This window comes from Acomys russatus, chromosome X (assembly GCF_903995435.1).
Source record: "Acomys russatus chromosome X, mAcoRus1.1, whole genome shotgun sequence".
Lineage (NCBI taxonomy): Eukaryota > Metazoa > Chordata > Mammalia > Rodentia > Muridae > Acomys > Acomys russatus.
The window spans coordinates 90,658,125-90,677,598 of NC_067169.1; the positions used below are offsets into that span (position 1 = coordinate 90,658,125).

Sequence of the window (19,474 nt, forward strand, 5' to 3'; positions counted from 1 at the left end):
TGTCAGAGACACTTTCCTTTTTTCTTCTTTAGTTTGAAAAAGTTAACCACAAGAAGGAAAGGGTTTAACAATATTGTTTGTGATGACTTAGTGACCCTTGATGACGGAGTGACTAAATCCTCCTAATAATTAGTGAGTTTAGGATTCTCTCCTGAGAGCCCCTTGTGTCCTTTTTCCCCCTTGATTTTTTATTTAATTAATTTATTAAAATTACAAATCAATTATTATCCCATCACTTGCATCCTCCCGTTCCTCCCTCCCTCCTGCTTTCACCCTATTCCTCTCCCCTAGGTATAAGACCGAGAGGGACATCTTCCACCCACTATATGGTCATAAGCTATCAAGTCTCATCTTGGTAGCCTGCTTATTCTTTTTTGAGTGCCATCAGGCCTCCCCACCAAGGGGAAGTGGTCAAATATGGGGCACCAGAGTTCATGTCCAAGTCAGTCTCCACAGTTATGTCCTGTCCATTGGTTAGATCAGAGTAGGGGTTCGATGTTTACTATTTGTATTGTCCTTGGTTAGTGCAATAGTTTGAGCAGATGCCCCTGGGCCCCAATCCACCTGTCACAATGTTCTTCTTGTAGGTTTCTAGGACCCTCTGGGTCCTTCTACTTCCCTATCTCCTATATTTCTCTTATTTAGAGTCCCAGTAGGATGTCCTCACAACTATCCCAATCTCCTGGTAAGTGAAGACTTTCCTGGGACATGTCTTTTGGGCTAGTGACCAATTACAAGTGAGTATATACCATGTGAGTCTTTCTGCTTCTGGGTTAACTCACTCATTATGATCATTTCTAGTTCAATCCATTTGCCTACAAATTTCAGGATTTCCTTGTTTTCAATAGCTGAGTAGTATTCCATAGTGTAAATGTACCACAGTTTCTTTATCCATTCTTCAACTGAGGGATATTTAGGCTGTTTCCAGGGTCTGGCTATTATGAATAAGGCTGCTATGAACATTGTTGAGCATCTGTCCTTGTGTGGTGGAGCATTTTCTGGGTATATTCCAAGGAGTGAAATAGCTGGGTCTTGAGGAAGCCCTATTTCTAGTTTTCTTTCTTTCTTTTTTTTTTTTTTTTTTCTGGTTTTCTGAGAAAGCACCAGATTGATTTCCAAAGTGGTTGTACAAGTTTGCATTCCCACCAGCAATGAAGGGGTGTTCCTCTTTCTCCACATCCTCGCCAGCATATGGTGTCACTTGAATTTTTCATCTTAGGCATTCTGATGGGTGTAAGATGAAATCTCAGAGTTGTTTTATTTGCGTTCCTCTGATGACTAAGGAGGTTGAGTATTTCTTAAAGTGTTTCTCAGCCATTTGATACTCCTCTGCTGAGAATTCTCTGTTTAGTTCTTTATTTCTTCATTGAGTTATTTGGTTTGATGGTGTTTAATTTCTTGAGTTCTTTATATATTTTGCATATTAGACCTTTGTCAGATGTAGGGTTGGTGAAGATCTTTTCCCAATCTGTGGGCTGTTGCTTTGTTCTGTTGACAATGTCTCCTGCCTTACAGAAGCTTCTCAGTCTCATGAGGTCCCATTTATTAATTGTTGACCTTAAGGCCTGGGCTGATGGAGTTCTGTTCACAAAGTTGTCTCCTGTGCCAATGTGTTCTAGGCTTCTGCCTGATTCCATTCATGCTACTGAGGGGATTCAGACCAGCAGTGCTGGGGGCCACTGTTTAATTTTCTGTCTTGACCCCTTGGGGCAGTCCAGCCTTTCCCAAGTGTGTGAGAGACCCCTCTGGACCACGGGGACTGGCCAGGCCAGCTTTTAACTGGCCAATTGTCCAGGCCCAGACCACTGTGGCCTGTAGTCAGAGTCCTGCCTGGAACAGTTTAGATAGTGGACCAGTCTAAATTGCACACCTTTGGTGATTCAGTCCCACTGAGTTGTAGCCTCAATTCAGACCCCCTTCCAGGCCCCTCAGGGCACTCCAGCTTCTCCCATGAGCATGGGAGTCCCTATTGGGTCGTGGGGACTGAGCTGGCCAAGTTTTATCAGCCTAATTTTGCAGGCTCGGTCTGCTGAGGCCGGCTGCCTGGCTCAGGCCTGGACCCGGCTGGACCATGTGCACTATTGCTGGTCACCATCACCTGGGCTTCCCCGTGTTCTCGGGGGCTCTCCATGGACTGGCATGGGATGGGTGGTGGTGTCTGAGGATAGATTCACCTGTTTTCCTGAGACTTCCCCAGGTCAGAAACTCGGGTGTTCCACCATCCCATACACTGTGCCTGGGCTATAGAGGCCAGCTGCAGTCCGCAGGTGGGTTCCATTCCAAAGCCTGGAGAGGGGGTTCAGGACCTCTGTGGGCTGTTGTTTGATCTGGGGCCAGGCCTGCCTCTGGTCTGCACTGTGAGGGACCCAACTCACCTAGTATTCTCCAGATCTTTCAGTCTGTGGCTCTCAATCTGGTCCCTGGTCTCTGTTCTGTAGATGAGATACAGTGTGTGATAGGCACCACCATCTCAGAACTCCGAGATTCCCTTGTTTCTTGATCTAGATTTCCCAAGAATTGTGCTTCTTTGAGTTCCCTCCTTTTTAACATTTTTTTTTGAAAAAAAATATTATTTTGTTTTATGTAGGTGGGTGTTTTGCTTTAATGTATGTATATTGTGCCCATGAAGGTCAGAAGATTCCCTGATTATAGATGGTTGTGAACTACCATGTGAGTGCTGGGAACCAAATCCAGGTCCTTTGTAAGAACAGCAAGTATTCCTAACCTTCATCCTTCTTGAAGTTTTCTTGAAGTATAATGACAAATTTAGATTGTAAAACTTAGAGTGGAAGTTCATCTGGCAGTGTTATTCTTTTTGTTGTTGTTGTTGTTTTGTTTTTTGTTTTTAAAATATATTTTATTAATTTATTCATATTATATCTCAGTTGTTATCCCATCCCTTGTATCCTCCCATTCCTCCCTCCCTCCCATTTTCCCCTTACTCCCCTCTTCTATTATCTTCTTATAAACCCCAAATTTTTTTTATTCCATATATCATGCCCTTGAATCTTAGCATTAAAACACTCCCATCCTGGTGATTTTGATACAGTTGTCTTGTGCAGTACATCTTTGAGAAACACTGGTGTAGTCTCATGAGAGCTTTCCATACATTTGGAAAATGAGGTGTGGCAAGAACAGGCATTGTTGGTTAGAAGTACCCATACTGGGAATGCTGTAAAAGATTATTGCTTTTAAGGTGAGCTCTGAGCCATGCTCCTTAAAGTCTCTTTTAATTTGTACTTGGATATAAATTTAAAACCCTTTTTATGATGCTTGAAAGAGCTGTGTAATTTCCTGGTCTGGTCATTATCATTGGCATTAAAGGAAGGACTATTACTGCTACTTAATATATCTTCCTTTGGTTCTTTATGACTGCCCAGCACATGGCATAAAAGCTCCCTCGTTTGCATATAGAGCACATATGCAGATAAGGAACACCTTTTCTTTGTTGGGTGGGGTTGACAGGCTGTATTTTCCTTCCTTGGGCATTCTTGCTACCCTCCCTCCTCTTTGTTCTGCTGTTCTGATTACATAAAAAGGAATAGTACATTTGACCCACTAGATCTGCAGGTAGCCCTTGCTCTAAATTTTAAGTTAACTAAATCTGAAAAGACAACAGTAATAATACACTGGCTAGGACTTAAAGAATTACTTTAGGAGCTGAAGTAAGGAAAAAGGATAGATACGTAGACCATATTAACTTCTGTTTCTACTCTCATATTACTATCACACGAGGCATGGCAGTCAGATGGAAGAACTTACTTCCTCACCACCCTTGGTAAACTACCTTAGTTCTATACTTTATTCCTATGCTTAACCAAGTATGCCAGACAGAAATGAAATACCTTATGGGTTATGTTCAAAACACTGCCTAGTCTCTCATTCCTTTGTGTCTGGAAATAAAATTGTGTCACAGAAAGTGAGTTGTGATAGAAAGAAATATATATGGTCTGTTTGCAGTTTTACATCCTCATAAGAATGAGACTGGCAACTGAAACAGCATTACAGCAGGACTGGAAAGTCACAGTGCTTAAATATATTAGAGTTCAACAAGTATAGATTGCACTGAGCAGGGAATGCTGGGATGTGGGTTGAGTTCTTCATGCCTGGGCAAGAAAGAGCCAGAGAAGAGTGCAGGCAGGATGCTGTAAGTAAGCTGATCACGCCTTGACTCTCTCCTCTCTTCTCAGCAAGTGGCTCACAGTACAGCTCCTTTCATTTAATCTCTTTCCTGTTCTGCTTAGGACAAAGTAGGCTTTGTTTAGTATCCCTAGGGAGTTAGGTTGGTAGGGGCTGAGTGACTCGATGAATAGATTGAGTGATTTTTGGTATGTGAAGCATCTTGCCAATTATTTTGCATAAACAATGTTAAAGAGCCACAAAAGCTTGCTTCTCATTCCCATTACTCTCATAGCTTCCTGCATGCTGATTTGCTCCGATCTCCCAGAGAGCTGCTCCTATAAACATGATAGACATGAGGATAGCGGTGTGATGGTGGAGAAACTTTTAGCATATAGATTGATTTAAAAACTCATTTGGATTTAATAGACTAATTATTGAGATTAATTATTGAGATAAATGGCATGCAATGTAATTGAATATTATGTAAACAAGATGCAGTGGCTATAATTATAGTTCTACAAATACCTTAATAGGTGTATTAAGAGGACTCATTGAGCTATGAAGTATTTCATCAAAGGTCAATATTTCTAGACATCCTTAAGACATTTCAGACACTAAATAATTACCCCTTTGATTCTTAGCTAGAATATATGTAGTAAAACTAATTGTGGTCTTGATGGTGCTGCCTTTATTTACCTAATGTGGTATGTCAGCTGACAATATGAGCATTTACTTTGTGCATGGCTTGACTAGGATCGATGGTAAGTGTTGTATCTTGTGGTATTACAATCATTTTGTTAAAATACATATTGACAGGATGCTGCAAGGACAAGTTATAATCTTTGTATATTAAACAGCACGGGAATTTCTATCCTTTTATTTATGTCACAAGGACATTTTAAATAAATTATGATTTTTTTTAAATCATATGGTGTATCAACTTTCAATGTGTGTGGAAAAAAACCCAACTATGTAAAACATACAGACTAAGAGAGCTCTTCCATTGCTGATTATATGACTTTGAGAATGGTATTTCAGTTCTCCAATTATCCATTGTTTTATCTTCAGAATGTGAATACCAACAATATTTCTTCCTCATCATTTGTTCTAGAGATGAAATGAATGGGATAGGGTATATCAAAGCCCTATATGAATAGTAGAAGGCTACTTTTCATTTTCCTTCTACAAATACAAATCAGTTCTCAAGCAAGATGTTGTCATCCTGAACTTGATGGGTTACATAGATCCAGATACTAACCTTATTCCCATTAAACAATTTGAAGAGACCATTGTCATTTCTAACCTGTCTGTTACACTTGGCAAGCCCTCACTTGCAAGCCATAATATCTTTGGATTTCAGTTTCTTCGTCCATTGCTGTCCAGTCTTGGCCCACAGGATTCTCCTGAAGATTACATCATAGAAGCAGTAGGCATAAACCACACCTATCTAAACCAAACACTCAATTTACACTACCTATGAACCCTACTCTGAAATAGACAGGCACATAACAGTCTTATAAAACTTGTTTACAATCAGAATAATAATCTTTGCCAAATTAATTGTGTGGGTAGTAGAGCATGTAAGAGGTTTGTTATCCTCTGAATTTATTCTCCAGATCTCAAATAGTATTTAATGCCTGCCAGAAACAATCATTTACTGAAACAAAATTATAATGGCCTTTCATCCATTCACTCATTCATTTATTAAAAAAAAGAAGGAAAACATGATTGTTGGGTGTCTATTAAGAGTGCTATGAAGTTTGATCATTGCTTAAATATGTATGAACAAAACAGCCATGGTTGTTACTCCCATAAAGCTCCTATTCTTAATTATCTGTGGATGGTTCTGCTAGATGCTAGAAAAATGTGCTCTGTGGCCTTGAAGTTTTTTATATTATATAATCACCTTTAATCTTTTTCAAGGCAGGTTAGGAATCACTTGGAAAAATAATATAGCATAGTTGGGGTCATCGTCCATAGTATTGTATGACTGGTACTACAAGTCAGGATTTATAGTGTGAGGAAAACTTAGATGGCAGGTAAAGGGATTGGAAGCAGTGAACAACAGTAGGGAGTGGGGCAGAAAAGTATCATGCAAGTTTATGAGCAAGTTTATGCACTCATTTGACCAAAGGAACCTCATTCTGTATAGGATGCTGTAAGTAACTGGCATTATGTAGTTGATACATGTCATGGTTAGGGTTTCTATTGATGTGATAAAATAACATGACCAAAAAGGGAGATGGGAAGGAAAGGGTTGACTTGGCTTACATTTTCATATCAATGTTCATCATCAAGAGAAGCCAGGACAAGAACTCAAACAGGACAGGAGTTTGGAGGCAGGAGCTGATGCAGAGGCCACGGTGGGTCACTGCTTACTGCCTTGCTGCTCTTGGCTTGCTCTGCTTGCTTTCTTATAGAACCCAAATCCACCAGCTTAGGGATGGCTCCACCCACAATGGGTTGGAAAAGAAAATGCCCTTCAGCTGGATCTTAAAGAGGCATTTTCTCAATTGAGGTTTCCTCCTTTCAAACAGCTCTAGCTTGTGTCAACATGATATAAACCCAGCACAATGAGTTAAATAAAAGCCAAATTATGAATGCACTTATTAGTAGAGGAGTATAAACTTTAACCTTACTCAAAAAAAAAATAGTACATGCAGTGATATTTCATTGAAACTGCAGCTTTTATTATCTATGTATGCTGAGTTGTTGGGGGAATATATGAAATTTATCAGTAATGAACAATTGAGATGCAACCTACCCAAGGAGATGATGACCAAGGTGGTAATTGAAAGAAATGGTTTAGAGATTCTATCTCTCTGAGTTGATTCTAAGGAATTATTTGGACAATAGTATCATGACGTGTGTACAGAGGACTTATCCAAGCATCTCAAACACTTTAGATGACTATATCATCGCCTCTGTGCTCCCTCATCCTGTCTACTTCCTTCATTACTCTGAAGGTGCTATTATAAATTTGGTGTCATCTCCAGGCATGTTTGTTTCTTTTATTTTTGAGAATAATTACATCATCTTTCCCTTTTCTTTGCCCCTCCAAACCTTCTCACATATCCATCTGTGCTGTCTTTCAAATGTATGGCATGTTATGTGCATGTGTGTATTTGTATACACATATATTCCCAAACATAACCTGTCCAGTCTGTATAACATTACTTGTATGTGTGTTCTCAGGACTGACTATTTGGTTTATTGATATGTGTTTCTCTAGAAAAGAGTATGTTTCCAGAGCTCAGTGTTCTTTAGTTGTCTGTAGTTTCTGTGTGTAGGGTTGAGGCTTTGTGGGCTTTTTCTACTCCAGTTGGGCATGTTCATTGGTGTCATCCTTTTTCAGTTCATCTTTAGGCATCCATGCTCTTGAGATTTTATAGATGCAGTTTCTGAACTCATCAAGAGTGACAACTTCACAGCAAACTCCATGATGCTTTGGCTCTTATAATCTTTCTATGCCCTCTTGAGCCTTAGATGCAGGTGTCGTTTTGTAAATGTATCCTGTGCAACTGGGTTTTACAACTCTGCTTTGTGATTGTTTGTGGTTTTCTGGATTGGTCTCTGTCTGCTGCAGTGAGATATTTCCTTGATGAAGATGAGGACTACACTTATCTGTGGATATAAGGCCAGGTATTTAGAATGCAATTAGGGATTATACTGGTTTAGTAAAGTGGTGATTGTAGGTTCTCCTCCAAGATCCATGACTTTAGTAGCCCTGAGTAATTGTCTAGATATCCAGTATCAGGTATAATTTCTTTTTCATTGATCAAGTCTTAAGTCCAACTAGAGAGTCTGAGTATGTTTTTATATTTGTATTTTCATGTGTCCACAAGTAACATAAAATCATATTTTTAAGTTTATTAAAAATGATACTAAGCTAGGCATGGTGGCGCATGCTTTTAATGCCAGCACTCAGGAGGCAGAGGCAGGCAGATCTCTGTGAGTTTGAGTCCAGGCTTATTTACAAAGTCCAAGACAGCCAAGGCTACACAGAGAAACCCTGTCTCAAAAAAAACAACCCACCCAAAATGATACTATACTGTACCTACCTTTCTTCAGCATTATTGTTTTTGAAATCCTTCCAGTACTGTAGCTCTAGATGAATAGTTCTTGGACTCCAGCTTCTTAAAACACATCTTCTTGTGTCTTGCTTTCAGAGATCTGGCTGGGGGTGGGGCTCTAGGAATTTATATTGATAACAAATTTCTGTGATCATGCTTTGAGAATTGCTGTTCTAGTCTATTGTCTACAAGTATCAAATATATTTACCTATTTCTTATTCTCTCTATATATGCATCACACACGCATGCACGCACACTTAATTTCCCCTTTGAGGTAGGGTAAGCTCAGGCTAGTTTGCAATGTTCTATAGAGATCAGGCTAGCCTCAAAGTCACAGAGATCCATCTGCTTCTGCCTTCTGAGTGCTGGGATTAATGCCTGACTCTCACACATTTGTATCTTAGACAGAGTGGCCAAAAGTCACTGTGCAGCACTGAAATTCATGATCCTCTTGCTTCAGTCTTCACAGTGCTCAGTTTCAGGCATGTGACAAGACTATGGTTAATACGAATGTTAAGGTTAAAGCAGTGAGGTCAGATAACCCCTTAGATGCCCATGTCTTTCCAGATTTTCAGAAGTTCCACATCCTCGCAAAAACTAAGATAATATTTTAAAAAACTTGTCAATGTGAATATTTTCTTGTTCATTAAAATATTGGGTACCTTTTAAATATTTTTTTAGACTTTTGAATTTCTACAGCTTTCTAATTTTTCTGGGACAGTTCTGTGTAATAGAAGTCTAATGTAAGAAAATTAATCTTGAAAAATTGCTAGTAAATAAAATGTATTAACAGAGTAGTAGGAACCAACGTTTGTTTTAATAATATATTTAAGTCATATATCTCAAAATATCATTTCAACATTTAGTCCATATGGAAATTACAAATGAGATACAGTAAATTATATTTTTCATGCAATGTCCTCAAAATATGCATATGGAATTTCACATGTAATGTGCCAGTCCCAATCTAGCCCATTCTGAATGCTCAACAGCCCCTTGTGGTTGTTATACTGGACAGTGTAGTTCCACTGTCTGCTGTTTTGTAGGTTACAAATTGCAAGATAGCTTCACATATTCTATCTCTTGTCTTTTCATTTTTTATTCTTTATTTTTTATTTTTTAATTATTTTATTTTATTAATTTATTCTTGTTACATCTCAATGGTTATCCCATCCCTTGTATCCTCCCATTCTTCCCTCCCTCCCATTTTCCCCTTACTCCCCTCCCCTATGACTGTGACTGAAGGGGACTTCCTTCCCCTTTATATGCTCATAGGGTATCAAGTCTCTTCTTGGTAACCTGCTGTCCTTCCTCTGAGTGCCACCAGGTCTCCTCCTCCAGGGGACATGGTCAAATATGAGGCACTAGAGTATGTGTGAAAGTCATACCCCACTCTCCACTCAACTGTGGAGAATGTCCTGTCCATTGGCTAGATTTAGGTAGGGGTTTGAAGTTTACGGCCTATATTGTCCTTGGCTGGTGCCTTAGTTTGAGCGGGACCCCTGGGCCCAGATCTGCCTATCATAATGTTCTTCTTGTAGGTTTCTAGGACCCTCCGGATCCTTCTATTTCCCCATTCTCCCATGCTTCTCTCACCTAGAGTCCCAATAGGATGTCCTCCCCTCTGTCCCACTTTCCTTGGTAAGTGAAGACTTTCATGGGACATGCCCCGTGGGCTAGTATGCAGATATAAGTGAGTATATACCATTTGAGTCTTTCTGGGTTAACTCACTCATTATGATCATTTCTAGTTCAATCCATTTTTTTATATGCTGATTCATATCGCAAAAATGGCCTGCCATGTAGGTAAGGCTGTCCTGTATCTAGTGATTGCCATGCCTTAGTCTTCTTTATACTGTGATTACAGGTATGCTCTTATTGCTTTTCTCATTATCATAACCAAAGGCCCGATATAAGTTACAAAGAAAAGAAAGGTTCATTTTAGTTCAGGGTGGCAGATGGCTAGGCACAACATCATAGCAACCAGTGTATATGACACAGGGTATCCTTTACATCTTATTGGACAAGAAGCATAGAGAAGGGAGGATATATGAAAGGGCCGGGGCAAGATATAATCCTCAGGGTGCCCTTAATGACTTACTTCCTCCAATGAGGCTCCATCTCCTACTCTTTACTACCGTTTAATAATGCCATCAAATTATGAATCCACTGAAGGATTAATTCACTGATTAGGTTATAAGCCCTCATGATCTTACTGCCTTTAGAAATTCAATCAGAGATTCACCCAGAGGTGTGCTTTATGAATAGCCTAGGCATGTCTTTCTTTTTTCTTTTGTAATAAGTATGTTTTATTTTATATGTATAGTGGCTTTGACTGTATATATGTCTTGCACCATATGTGTGCTCTGTGCCACGGAGACCAGAAGAGAGTGTCGGGGTCTCCTGGACTGAAATTAAATATGGTTATGAGCCACCGAGTAGGAGATAGACACCAAATCCAAAACCTCTGCAAGTTAAGAGCCAGTTCTTAACTGCTGAGCCATGACTTTAGTCCCCCCAAAGTGTGTCTTGGACTAATGAAATTGAAAATAAAAATTAATCATTGCAAGATATGAGCAGCCATGCCCAACTGTACTGAACCTTTTACAAATAGGATTGTTCATTTTGTTCTTGTTTCCTTGTTTTTTTTAACTTTTTAAATTTTTTATTTACTCATTCATTCGTATTACATTTCAATGGTTATCCCATCCCTTGTATCCTCCCATTCCTCCCTCCCTCCCATTTTCCCCTTATTCCCCTCCCCTATGACTGTTCCTGAGGGGGATTACCTCCCCCTGTATATGCTCATAGGGTATCAAGTCTCTTCTTGGTAGCCTGCTGTCCTTCCTCTGAGTGCCACCAGGCCTCCCCATCCAGGGGACGTGGTCAAATATGGGGCACCAGAGTTCGTGAGAAAGTCAGTCTCCACTCTCCACTCAACTGTGGAGAATGTCCTGTCCATTGGCCAGATCTGGGTAGGGGTTCAATGTTTACTGCATGTATTGTCCTTGGTTGCTGCAATAGTTTGAGCGGGACTCCTGGGCCCAGATCCGCCCATCATGATGTTCTTCTTGTAGGTTTCTAGGACCCTCTGGATCCTTTCTATTTCCCTATTCTCCCATATTCCTCTCACCTAGAGTCTCAGTCTTCACATCTATCCCAATCTCCTGGTAAGTCAAGACTTTCATGGGACATGCCTTTTGGGCTAGGGTCCCATTATAAGTGAGTACATACCATGTGAGTCTCTCTGCTTCTGGGTTAACTCACTCAGTGTGAGCATTTCTATCTCCATCCACTTGTCCACAGATTTCTGTGATGTCTCCTGATGTGTGTGTTGTATGTGTACCAAGGGCAGAAGGATGCATTTTTTAAATCAGTTGAGCCTCCGCCTACTGCAAAAAGAAGCTTTCTTGATGAGGGTCAAAAGCTATACTTATCTGTAGGTATAAGATTAAGTATTTACTATACAGTTAGATTCCATCGTGGAAATACCTTTATATATATATATATAATCCCCTCTGTAATAAGCAAGTACTTTCAATTTTTTTGCATCTTGATGGAAATTTTATTTCGTTCTTTATCCTTTTAATGAACATGTAGGCTATTAGGGATCTCATGTTTATCCTTACATGAAATTCTTAATTTCTGGCTTGCTTGACAATGACATTGTCACCTGTACATTAAAATGAAAGATTCTGAGTTTCAAGAAAAACCATCAGCTGTCAACCCAATATCACTCATGTTATTTTAATGTCAGCTCATATGCTTAACAGCCCTGGTGTTCTAGTGTCAGCTCAGATTTGCCCTTAGGCAATTGTCTTTGTTTTATGAGAGTCTGACCAAACATACAAAAGTCTGACTTTTAAAAAATGCACTCAGGGAGCCAGAGGCAGGAGGATCACTGTGTGTTCAAGGTCAACCTGATCTACAAAGCAAGTCCAGGACAGCCAGAGCTACACAGAGAACCCTTGTCTTAAAAAAAACCAAATGAATTAATAAATCCAATTTCTTAGAAAAGAAAAGATTTAGATAACCCTTCACAATTACACTCTTTGTAAGTGAAGATCTCTGTATTCTCCATACACGAAAAAATGTAGAAACAACCCCACTATTTTCCTAGTGTTGAGCTTAGTGGTTTGTGCTAAGTCCTCGATAAATGTTCATAGACATTATCTTCTAAGTATTTCAGGATGGACAGCTTGGAAAGAAGAGAAAGAAAACATTAGTTTAAAAATGGACCAGATTTGATATACAGGAACATAATAATGCTTCTAACAGACAAGTGGGAAGGCTACAGGGACTGATAATTTATGGGATAAGATATATATCTGATTTCAAGCTCATTGAGTAGGATTCCAGATGGATTTGTTGGTTGCTATATTTGCTTGGGTATTTGAGATTAAAGCTCCAGAGAGAGGCCAGGGCTCAGTGGAGAACTCAAGATAGTATTTACAGTAAGATATCAGTGGAAACTATAGCATTGGCTGCTGTCTGTGAGGCAGCGCACAAAGGCCAAGAAAAGTAATGGGTCTAAAATGCAGCCTTAATGCAGTGAGGGGAGAAAGCACAGCTTATAAACTACATATAATAGGTATAGTTGAGAGTGAAGCTACTGAAGACAGTGTAGTATCACAGAAAACATATATGGAAGTAAATTGTAAGGAAGAAGGGTCTGTTTCATGCAGAGCTACCATGCAGAGCTCAAGCACTGTGGATACCTTCCAGGTATCAGTGTTATCCAGAACTGTTTATGACCTCATGAAAGTATCTATGTTATATCATTTCTTTTTAAAAATCTATGATAAGACTTTGTACTTGAGCCTAGTCAGCAAGCCAGAAAAAGCAATTTAGGTCTTGATTTTTCCCATATGTCCATGGTTTTGTTTTGTTTTGTTTTGTTTTTATAGAACGCTACATGTATATAAGCCTATGTTTTAATGGACATCTTTTTGTTGTTGTTGTTGTTACAAACATTTTATAATTTAGCTTTTGAAACCCCCATTATACTTGCCTTGCCATTTAAAAGTCAAACAGTCTTTGCATAAATACTTTTTAAATTATCCAGAGAAAATGAGACATGGCCCTTTAAATTTTTTAATGGTGCTAAAAGAGGTCCTGCAGTCTGTTACACAAGTTTCTACAGAAACCAACTGTACACTAATGTCAGCTAAAAGGCACAGGGAGCATGCTGTGAACAAGTGCAGGATATGACCATAATTTTCTACTCATTTCTTTCTTTCCGATAACAAGAAAAGAAAAATTAGAGGCTAGAAATTCAGACCAGGATTTTTGTAGAACAGCAGTAAACTGAAGACCATAGGTCTAACATTCTTGGGGGTGTCAGCAATCAAATGGCAACTATTTGAGAGAACATTTATGGGGAACAAAACCCTGCATGCTTTAAAGTGATAACACCATAGTCACAGTATATAAACACATATACATAGGAATTTATATCTCTAAAACATAAAAACAGTGAGTGAGAAAGTCATTATTTAGGCACAATGTGCACAACTAGAAGTAAACTAAACAGCATTTGCTGCTGTTTCATTTGATTAACATTAAAATCCAACATGGGTTATCCATTACCTATGTCACAATTAGAAAGCCATTGTAAGGTGAGAGATATGTCTCAGTGATTCAGAGCACTTGCTGCTCTTTCAGAGGACTCATGTTTAATTCCCAGCACCCACATGATGGGCCCGAAACATTGTAACTCTATTTCCAGGTGATTCCATACTCTATTGGGGTGACAGACATACCATGATACCCATCTATACATTCAAGCAAAACACTCATATGTATATAATAGCTAAATCTTTCAAAAAACCATTTGTAGAATTTTAGTGTAGTTTATTTTATCTGAAACAAATGTTTCTGTGTAGGTTACCGTGTGTGTGTGTGTGTGTGTGTGTGTGTGTGTGTGTGTGTATGATTGGATGTGATTAATCAATACTGTAAAGAATATAACAAGGATTTGAAACATAAAGGAAATGGCTCCAAATACAACACTGGGCTGTGTTTTGAATGAGGCAAGATTTAAAAATAGAAGTCAAAGTAGGACAAAGGTGATTGTCAAGAGATACAGGACAAACATTTCCTGGGCAGATAGCCCTTTATGCTTTCTGGGCTGTAGTACAGAACATCTGGTTTCCCAGGGAGTGCTCAGGCCAAGGCTAAAAGTTGGCAGGCAGTTTCACCATCCCAATTTCCCTCCTCTTTGAGCATTCTTCTCGATGGAGCAGATTCTGAGATGATCTCTATTTGCATGGCAAGACTGTAATCACAAAAGCTTGTCCAAAGCTGATGGTAGCATATCTACCATCTGTAGGCTTTATGTCCTGGAAGAAAGAGAATATCCAGTTTGTTGACAGTATAAAGAAAAAATGCATGCAGTGATGACAAAGATTTTCATGGGGGGCGGGGGTTATTTCATAAACATTATATTTGTGATGAAACTTTCCTGAGCAACAGATAGAATGGCAGTGAAAGGAAGAACAATATGGACAACTTTGGTAGGCATTAATTTTTTTTTCCTGAAGGCCCTTGGAGGTCACCAGGATCTGTGTCTTGCTTCAACAGTGTTTGGACTGAACAGACCCAGGGACTCTTTTTTTTAAATTAATTTAAATAATTTTTATTTCTTACATATACATTTATATTATTACACATATATACAATAAACTATCTATATAGCAAGAAGAACCATGACACAATCAGGAATTATATAAATGTTATAGTCTTAGTGTTTTGACTATTTGTATTTGACAGTCTTGAGGAAAACAATTTTCCTATCTTGGTGCATCTAAATTTCTGAATGTAAATCTTCTTTATTAGCTTCCCATCACAGGCTCTTGGATCATATCCTCACTGCCCTGGAAGTAGGACCAGCCATCACCTCTCTTTGCAGTTAGCTCCATACTGAGGACCAGCCATGGCCTCCTCAAATCATCCGAATTATTCCACCGAAGTGGAAAGAGTCTTGAACCACCTGGTCAACTTGCACCTGCAGGCCTCCTGTACTTACCTGTCTCTGGCCTACTACTTTGATCGGGATGATGTGGCTCTGGAAGGTGTAGGCCTCTTTTTCCGCCAAGTGGCAGAGGAGAAGCGCAAGGGCGCTGAGCTTCTCCTCCAGTTGCAGAATGATCGCAAGGGCCATGCATTCTTCCACAATGTGCCAAAGCCATCTCAAGATGAGTGGGGTAAAAGCCAGGAGGCCATGGAAGCTGCCTTGGCCATGGAGAAGAGCCTGAACCAGGCACTCTTGGATCTTCATTCCCTGGGTTCTGCCTGTAAAGACCATCATCTTTGTGAATTCTTGAAAAACCACTTCCTGGATGAGGAGTCGATGCTCATCATGAAGATGGGCAGCCACCTGGCCAACATCCGCAGGCTCGCTGGGCCACAGCCAGCTCAGGCGAGCGTGTCACAGCTATACCTAGGCGATTATCTCTTTGAGCGACTCAGTCTCAATGATGACTAGGAGGCCTCCTAGCCTTCCAAGGGGCTCCCTCCTCTGCTATTCCATCCAGCCTTAGGACCTCCACTTGAATGAAAATCTTAAGCCACTATGCAGCTTTGTAACTGCCCTGGAGCCCCTCATGAGTCTGTGACCAAATAAAAATAAAGCTTTTGAAATACCGAAAAAAAAAAAGTTTTTTTTCAATTATAAATGTGTTTAAAAGAATTTAAAATGAGATGAAAAAGAAATATATTTAAATATTCAAAGAATTGATTGTGTCTATGCAGAAGCAAAACTTCTGCATAATACTGTTGATTCAAATTATGTCCATATGTGAAACAGATGAACTAACTTGAGAGAGTAAATTGTTCTAGAGTTGTTTTTAAAAGTCTCACTCTGAACTCAGGTGGAGGCTTGTTTATTCAGAATGAAATTCTTCACATTTTGTATACCTTAGCATCCTACAATGAATCCAATAGGTTCTCCCCAACTTCTCATAATTTTTTTTGTGGAACTTCACACCATCAATCACTTGGTTTTCTTAGCTATAAGCTTTGAAACTGACTCCAAGTATTTGAGTTCAGGTTAAAACAAGTGTTTGTGGTTTTCCTGTTAAGCTGCTCACAATAAAAAAAGCTGAAGACTAATATTTGACCACAATCACCCAGCAGTGTGTTCAGATTAAGTTTTTTCTTTTTTTGTGCCTTGTTGTCCTTTGAAGGTAATGTCTGCATCATTTGGTGTTTCTGCATATTTCTTCTCATGTTGCATCACACCTCTCAGTGGGTTGGACTTTTGAGGGAACCCAAATCTGCTGTTATATTACAAAAATATGGGCTACTTTTCTCTGCAACTGATAGGTTAGTATGACACAAAATAGCCAGTAGCTGAGGTCTGATCTGTCTAGAAAAGACAATTGGAACAGAGCCAAGTGTCATTATGGCCTGGTCTCACACGAGTTTCCTCCTTTTAGGAAAAATATCCCCAGTGCTACTGCAAGGGTGCCGTGATTTCTCACTGTACTCTAATTATGCTGTAGTGTTCATGCTGTAGTGTTTTAGACAGATTACTCCAATAGAGTATGACTGAGCAGATGTAAGGCTCCTATCAATTTTTAAATTTACATTTTACCTTAATATATTTATGAACCAGTGATGTTTCATAAGACTTCTTCATATATTTACCCATTTAAAAATTCAGTTGAGAATTTCTTACGTGCATTTTGATAATATTTGTCTCCCCCCCAACTTGTCCCTGATTCCTTTCCCCTTCCCTACCCAACACTATGTTGTCCTCAACTTCTTTAAGAAAGATCTATTAAGTCCACTTTTTGTGTGTGTATGGTTCATATCCTCTTGGATTTTTGGCCTCCCACTGGAGTGTGGTCAATCTACCAAAGGCCACACTCTTTTTTTTTTTTTCCGAGACAGGGTTTCTCTGTGTAGCCTTGGCTGTCCTGGAGTCGCTTTGTAGACCAGGCTGGCCTCAAACTCACAGCGATCTGCCTGCCTCTGCCACCTCCCCCAGCTCAAAAGCCACACTCTTAAAGGGAACTCACATCCCCTCTGCCCATAGTGATCACTTGTTCATCCACAACTTATCAGTTGGAGGGGAGGGCTGAAGGCTCATGTCTACCTCCTTTGTCCACTGTGGCATTATATCTGGCTGAACTTTACTAGGTCTTGTGCATGCTATTATACCATTTGGGTTCAAATGTACAGCTGCCCTCCTAGGCTCAGAAAACACTTTCCTTGTAGCCATCTGCCATCTGTGACTCTTACAAGCTTTGCACTCTCTCTTCCTCAGCTTTTGGAAAAGGGGGTGTGATCTAGATGTCCCATTTAGGGCCAAGGATTCGGCAGCTTTTTATTCTCTGCACCTTGACCAGCTTTGGCTCTGTGTAAATTATCATGCACTGAAATAAAAAGCTTCCCTGATGAGGGTTGAGAGGTACACAATGATCAACGGAATATAGTGGAGGACACACATAAAAGTCCACACTCTATCAAATCTTTTACAGAGACCTATACTTAAAACAAGCCTTCACTGACCTACTAGAGGAGTGGAACAGTAAGAAAGTTGAGTTGGTAGGAGTACAATTTATGAGGATCAGAGACTGGATTAAGGAACACAAATTAACCATATACAATGATATCATAGGCGACCATTTACATTGTGTGACTTGATCACCATTTCCCCCGACCTTATTTTCAAAGTGTCCCCAAGAGTCTGTCAAGGTGCCTTGTAGTTTATCATTAGTGAAGGATTCATCTAGTTTAATATCTTAACAGAATATGAATTTCATTCCCTAGCATACAACTGAGACACTTTTTAGATCCTCAACTCTTGAATGAATAAGTGAATTAGTGGAGTTATCTATGAAACTAATTCATAGATGTCACTAAGTTACCAGATAATACAATTAAAAAAATACTTTGTAGTATTTACGGTGGATAAGGATTTCCTGGGGGTCTTACTAAATTATATGTTTAAAGGATAGGACTTCAGAATCTATATTACTAACAAGTTGTTATGTTATGCCAATGTTAAATCTTTACTAGAGGATCAAGGATGAAGATGATCTTAGGGAAGAGCTTCCAGAACTTCTCTGAAGAAACAGTTACTGTGCAGGATATAGGGGAAAGAGTGACATTTATTAAACATAAAAGTCGGCATGCCCAGGGAACAGAATTGGGTACTTGAATTTTAAAAATTACCTCAGTTGAAGGGCTGGAAGGATGGTCAGTAGTTAAGAGCAGTGGCTGCTCTCTTAGAGGATCCATGTTTGGTTCCCTGGCATCCACATAGCAACTCCCAGCTCCCAGGTATCCTTAACTTGAGTTCGAGGAGACTCTAATGCCCTCCTCTGGCCTTCAAGGGTACTGCCTGCATGTGGTGCAGAGACATAGATGTTAAGTATGCACACACATAAGATAAACATAATTAAATCTTTTTTTAAAATCCCTTCAGGTGTTTTGCATGATTGGAAAAGTAATTCCTTAAGGGAGGACATAATTTTTCTATGTTTTTGGAGCCTTTTGATATTATAGGAGTGACTCAGAGGGAAACTTGGGAGATATAAAAATGTGCAGCTACAATTTTGTTTCAGAGCCATTCCTGTACTTGGCATGGGGTTAAGGGAGAGCAGGACAATGAGAAAGTATGTTTTCAAAATTTCAACAGTCAGTGCCAGTGGTAGCTTTTATTAGCACAAAACATTCTTCTATTTTTGTTTTTGTTCTTTTCCTAAAATTGTTATCTTGGAAAAGCCAAGGTATTAAATAAATCTGAATGTTATTTTTTAACTTCTAAAAGTGTCTTTGCATTTTTTATCCCTGTTAAATTATAATTCCCACCACATTTTGCCATTGTACTGTCTGTGAAGCAAAGGGAAACCTTATTTTCTTGGAGTAATAAGACAGAGAGGTGAAGAGGAATAGTCTATTAGGCAGGGTGCTGGAGTAACTGTTATTTCTTCAATAGCTAGCCACCAAGCAGCACAACAGCATGAGACCCAACAGTAGGATATAGTCAGTGATGCACTGCAGTCTTCAGCTATTCTGGTGTGATATTATTTCAGGCATCAGTGATGGCCAAGGTGAAAGCTTTTCAAATAAGATATTCTGAATGAGATGTGCCGCAAGCATGAGAGTCAGCTAGGAGTAGGTTGGCAGCCCCAGTGACAGATACGACCTAGGAAACTCAGGCACAGTGAAAATATTACTGAGTCGCCAGAGGCCACAATACAAGCCAGTGGTATGGCTCCCATTTGTATTGAAATTTTCTTATTTCCATTTCAGAGAGATGGACAGAC

General features: G+C 39.5%; 1 protein-coding gene across 1 annotated transcript; it reads left to right on the forward strand.

Annotated features, from left to right (window-relative positions):
* Nucleotides 1–15,129: 15,129 nt before the first annotated feature.
* Nucleotides 15,130–15,681, forward strand: LOC127185393 (ferritin light chain 1-like). The gene has a single exon (XM_051141869.1). It carries the CDS (start codon nucleotides 15,130–15,132, stop codon nucleotides 15,679–15,681), a length of 552 nt encoding a protein of 183 aa, XP_050997826.1.
* The last annotated feature ends 3,793 nt before the right edge of the window (nucleotides 15,682–19,474 follow it).

Coding starts and splice junctions, on each gene's coding strand:
- LOC127185393 (XM_051141869.1), top strand. CDS start 15,130: ATGGCCTCCTCAAATCATCCGAATTATTCCACCGAAGTGGAAAGAGTC.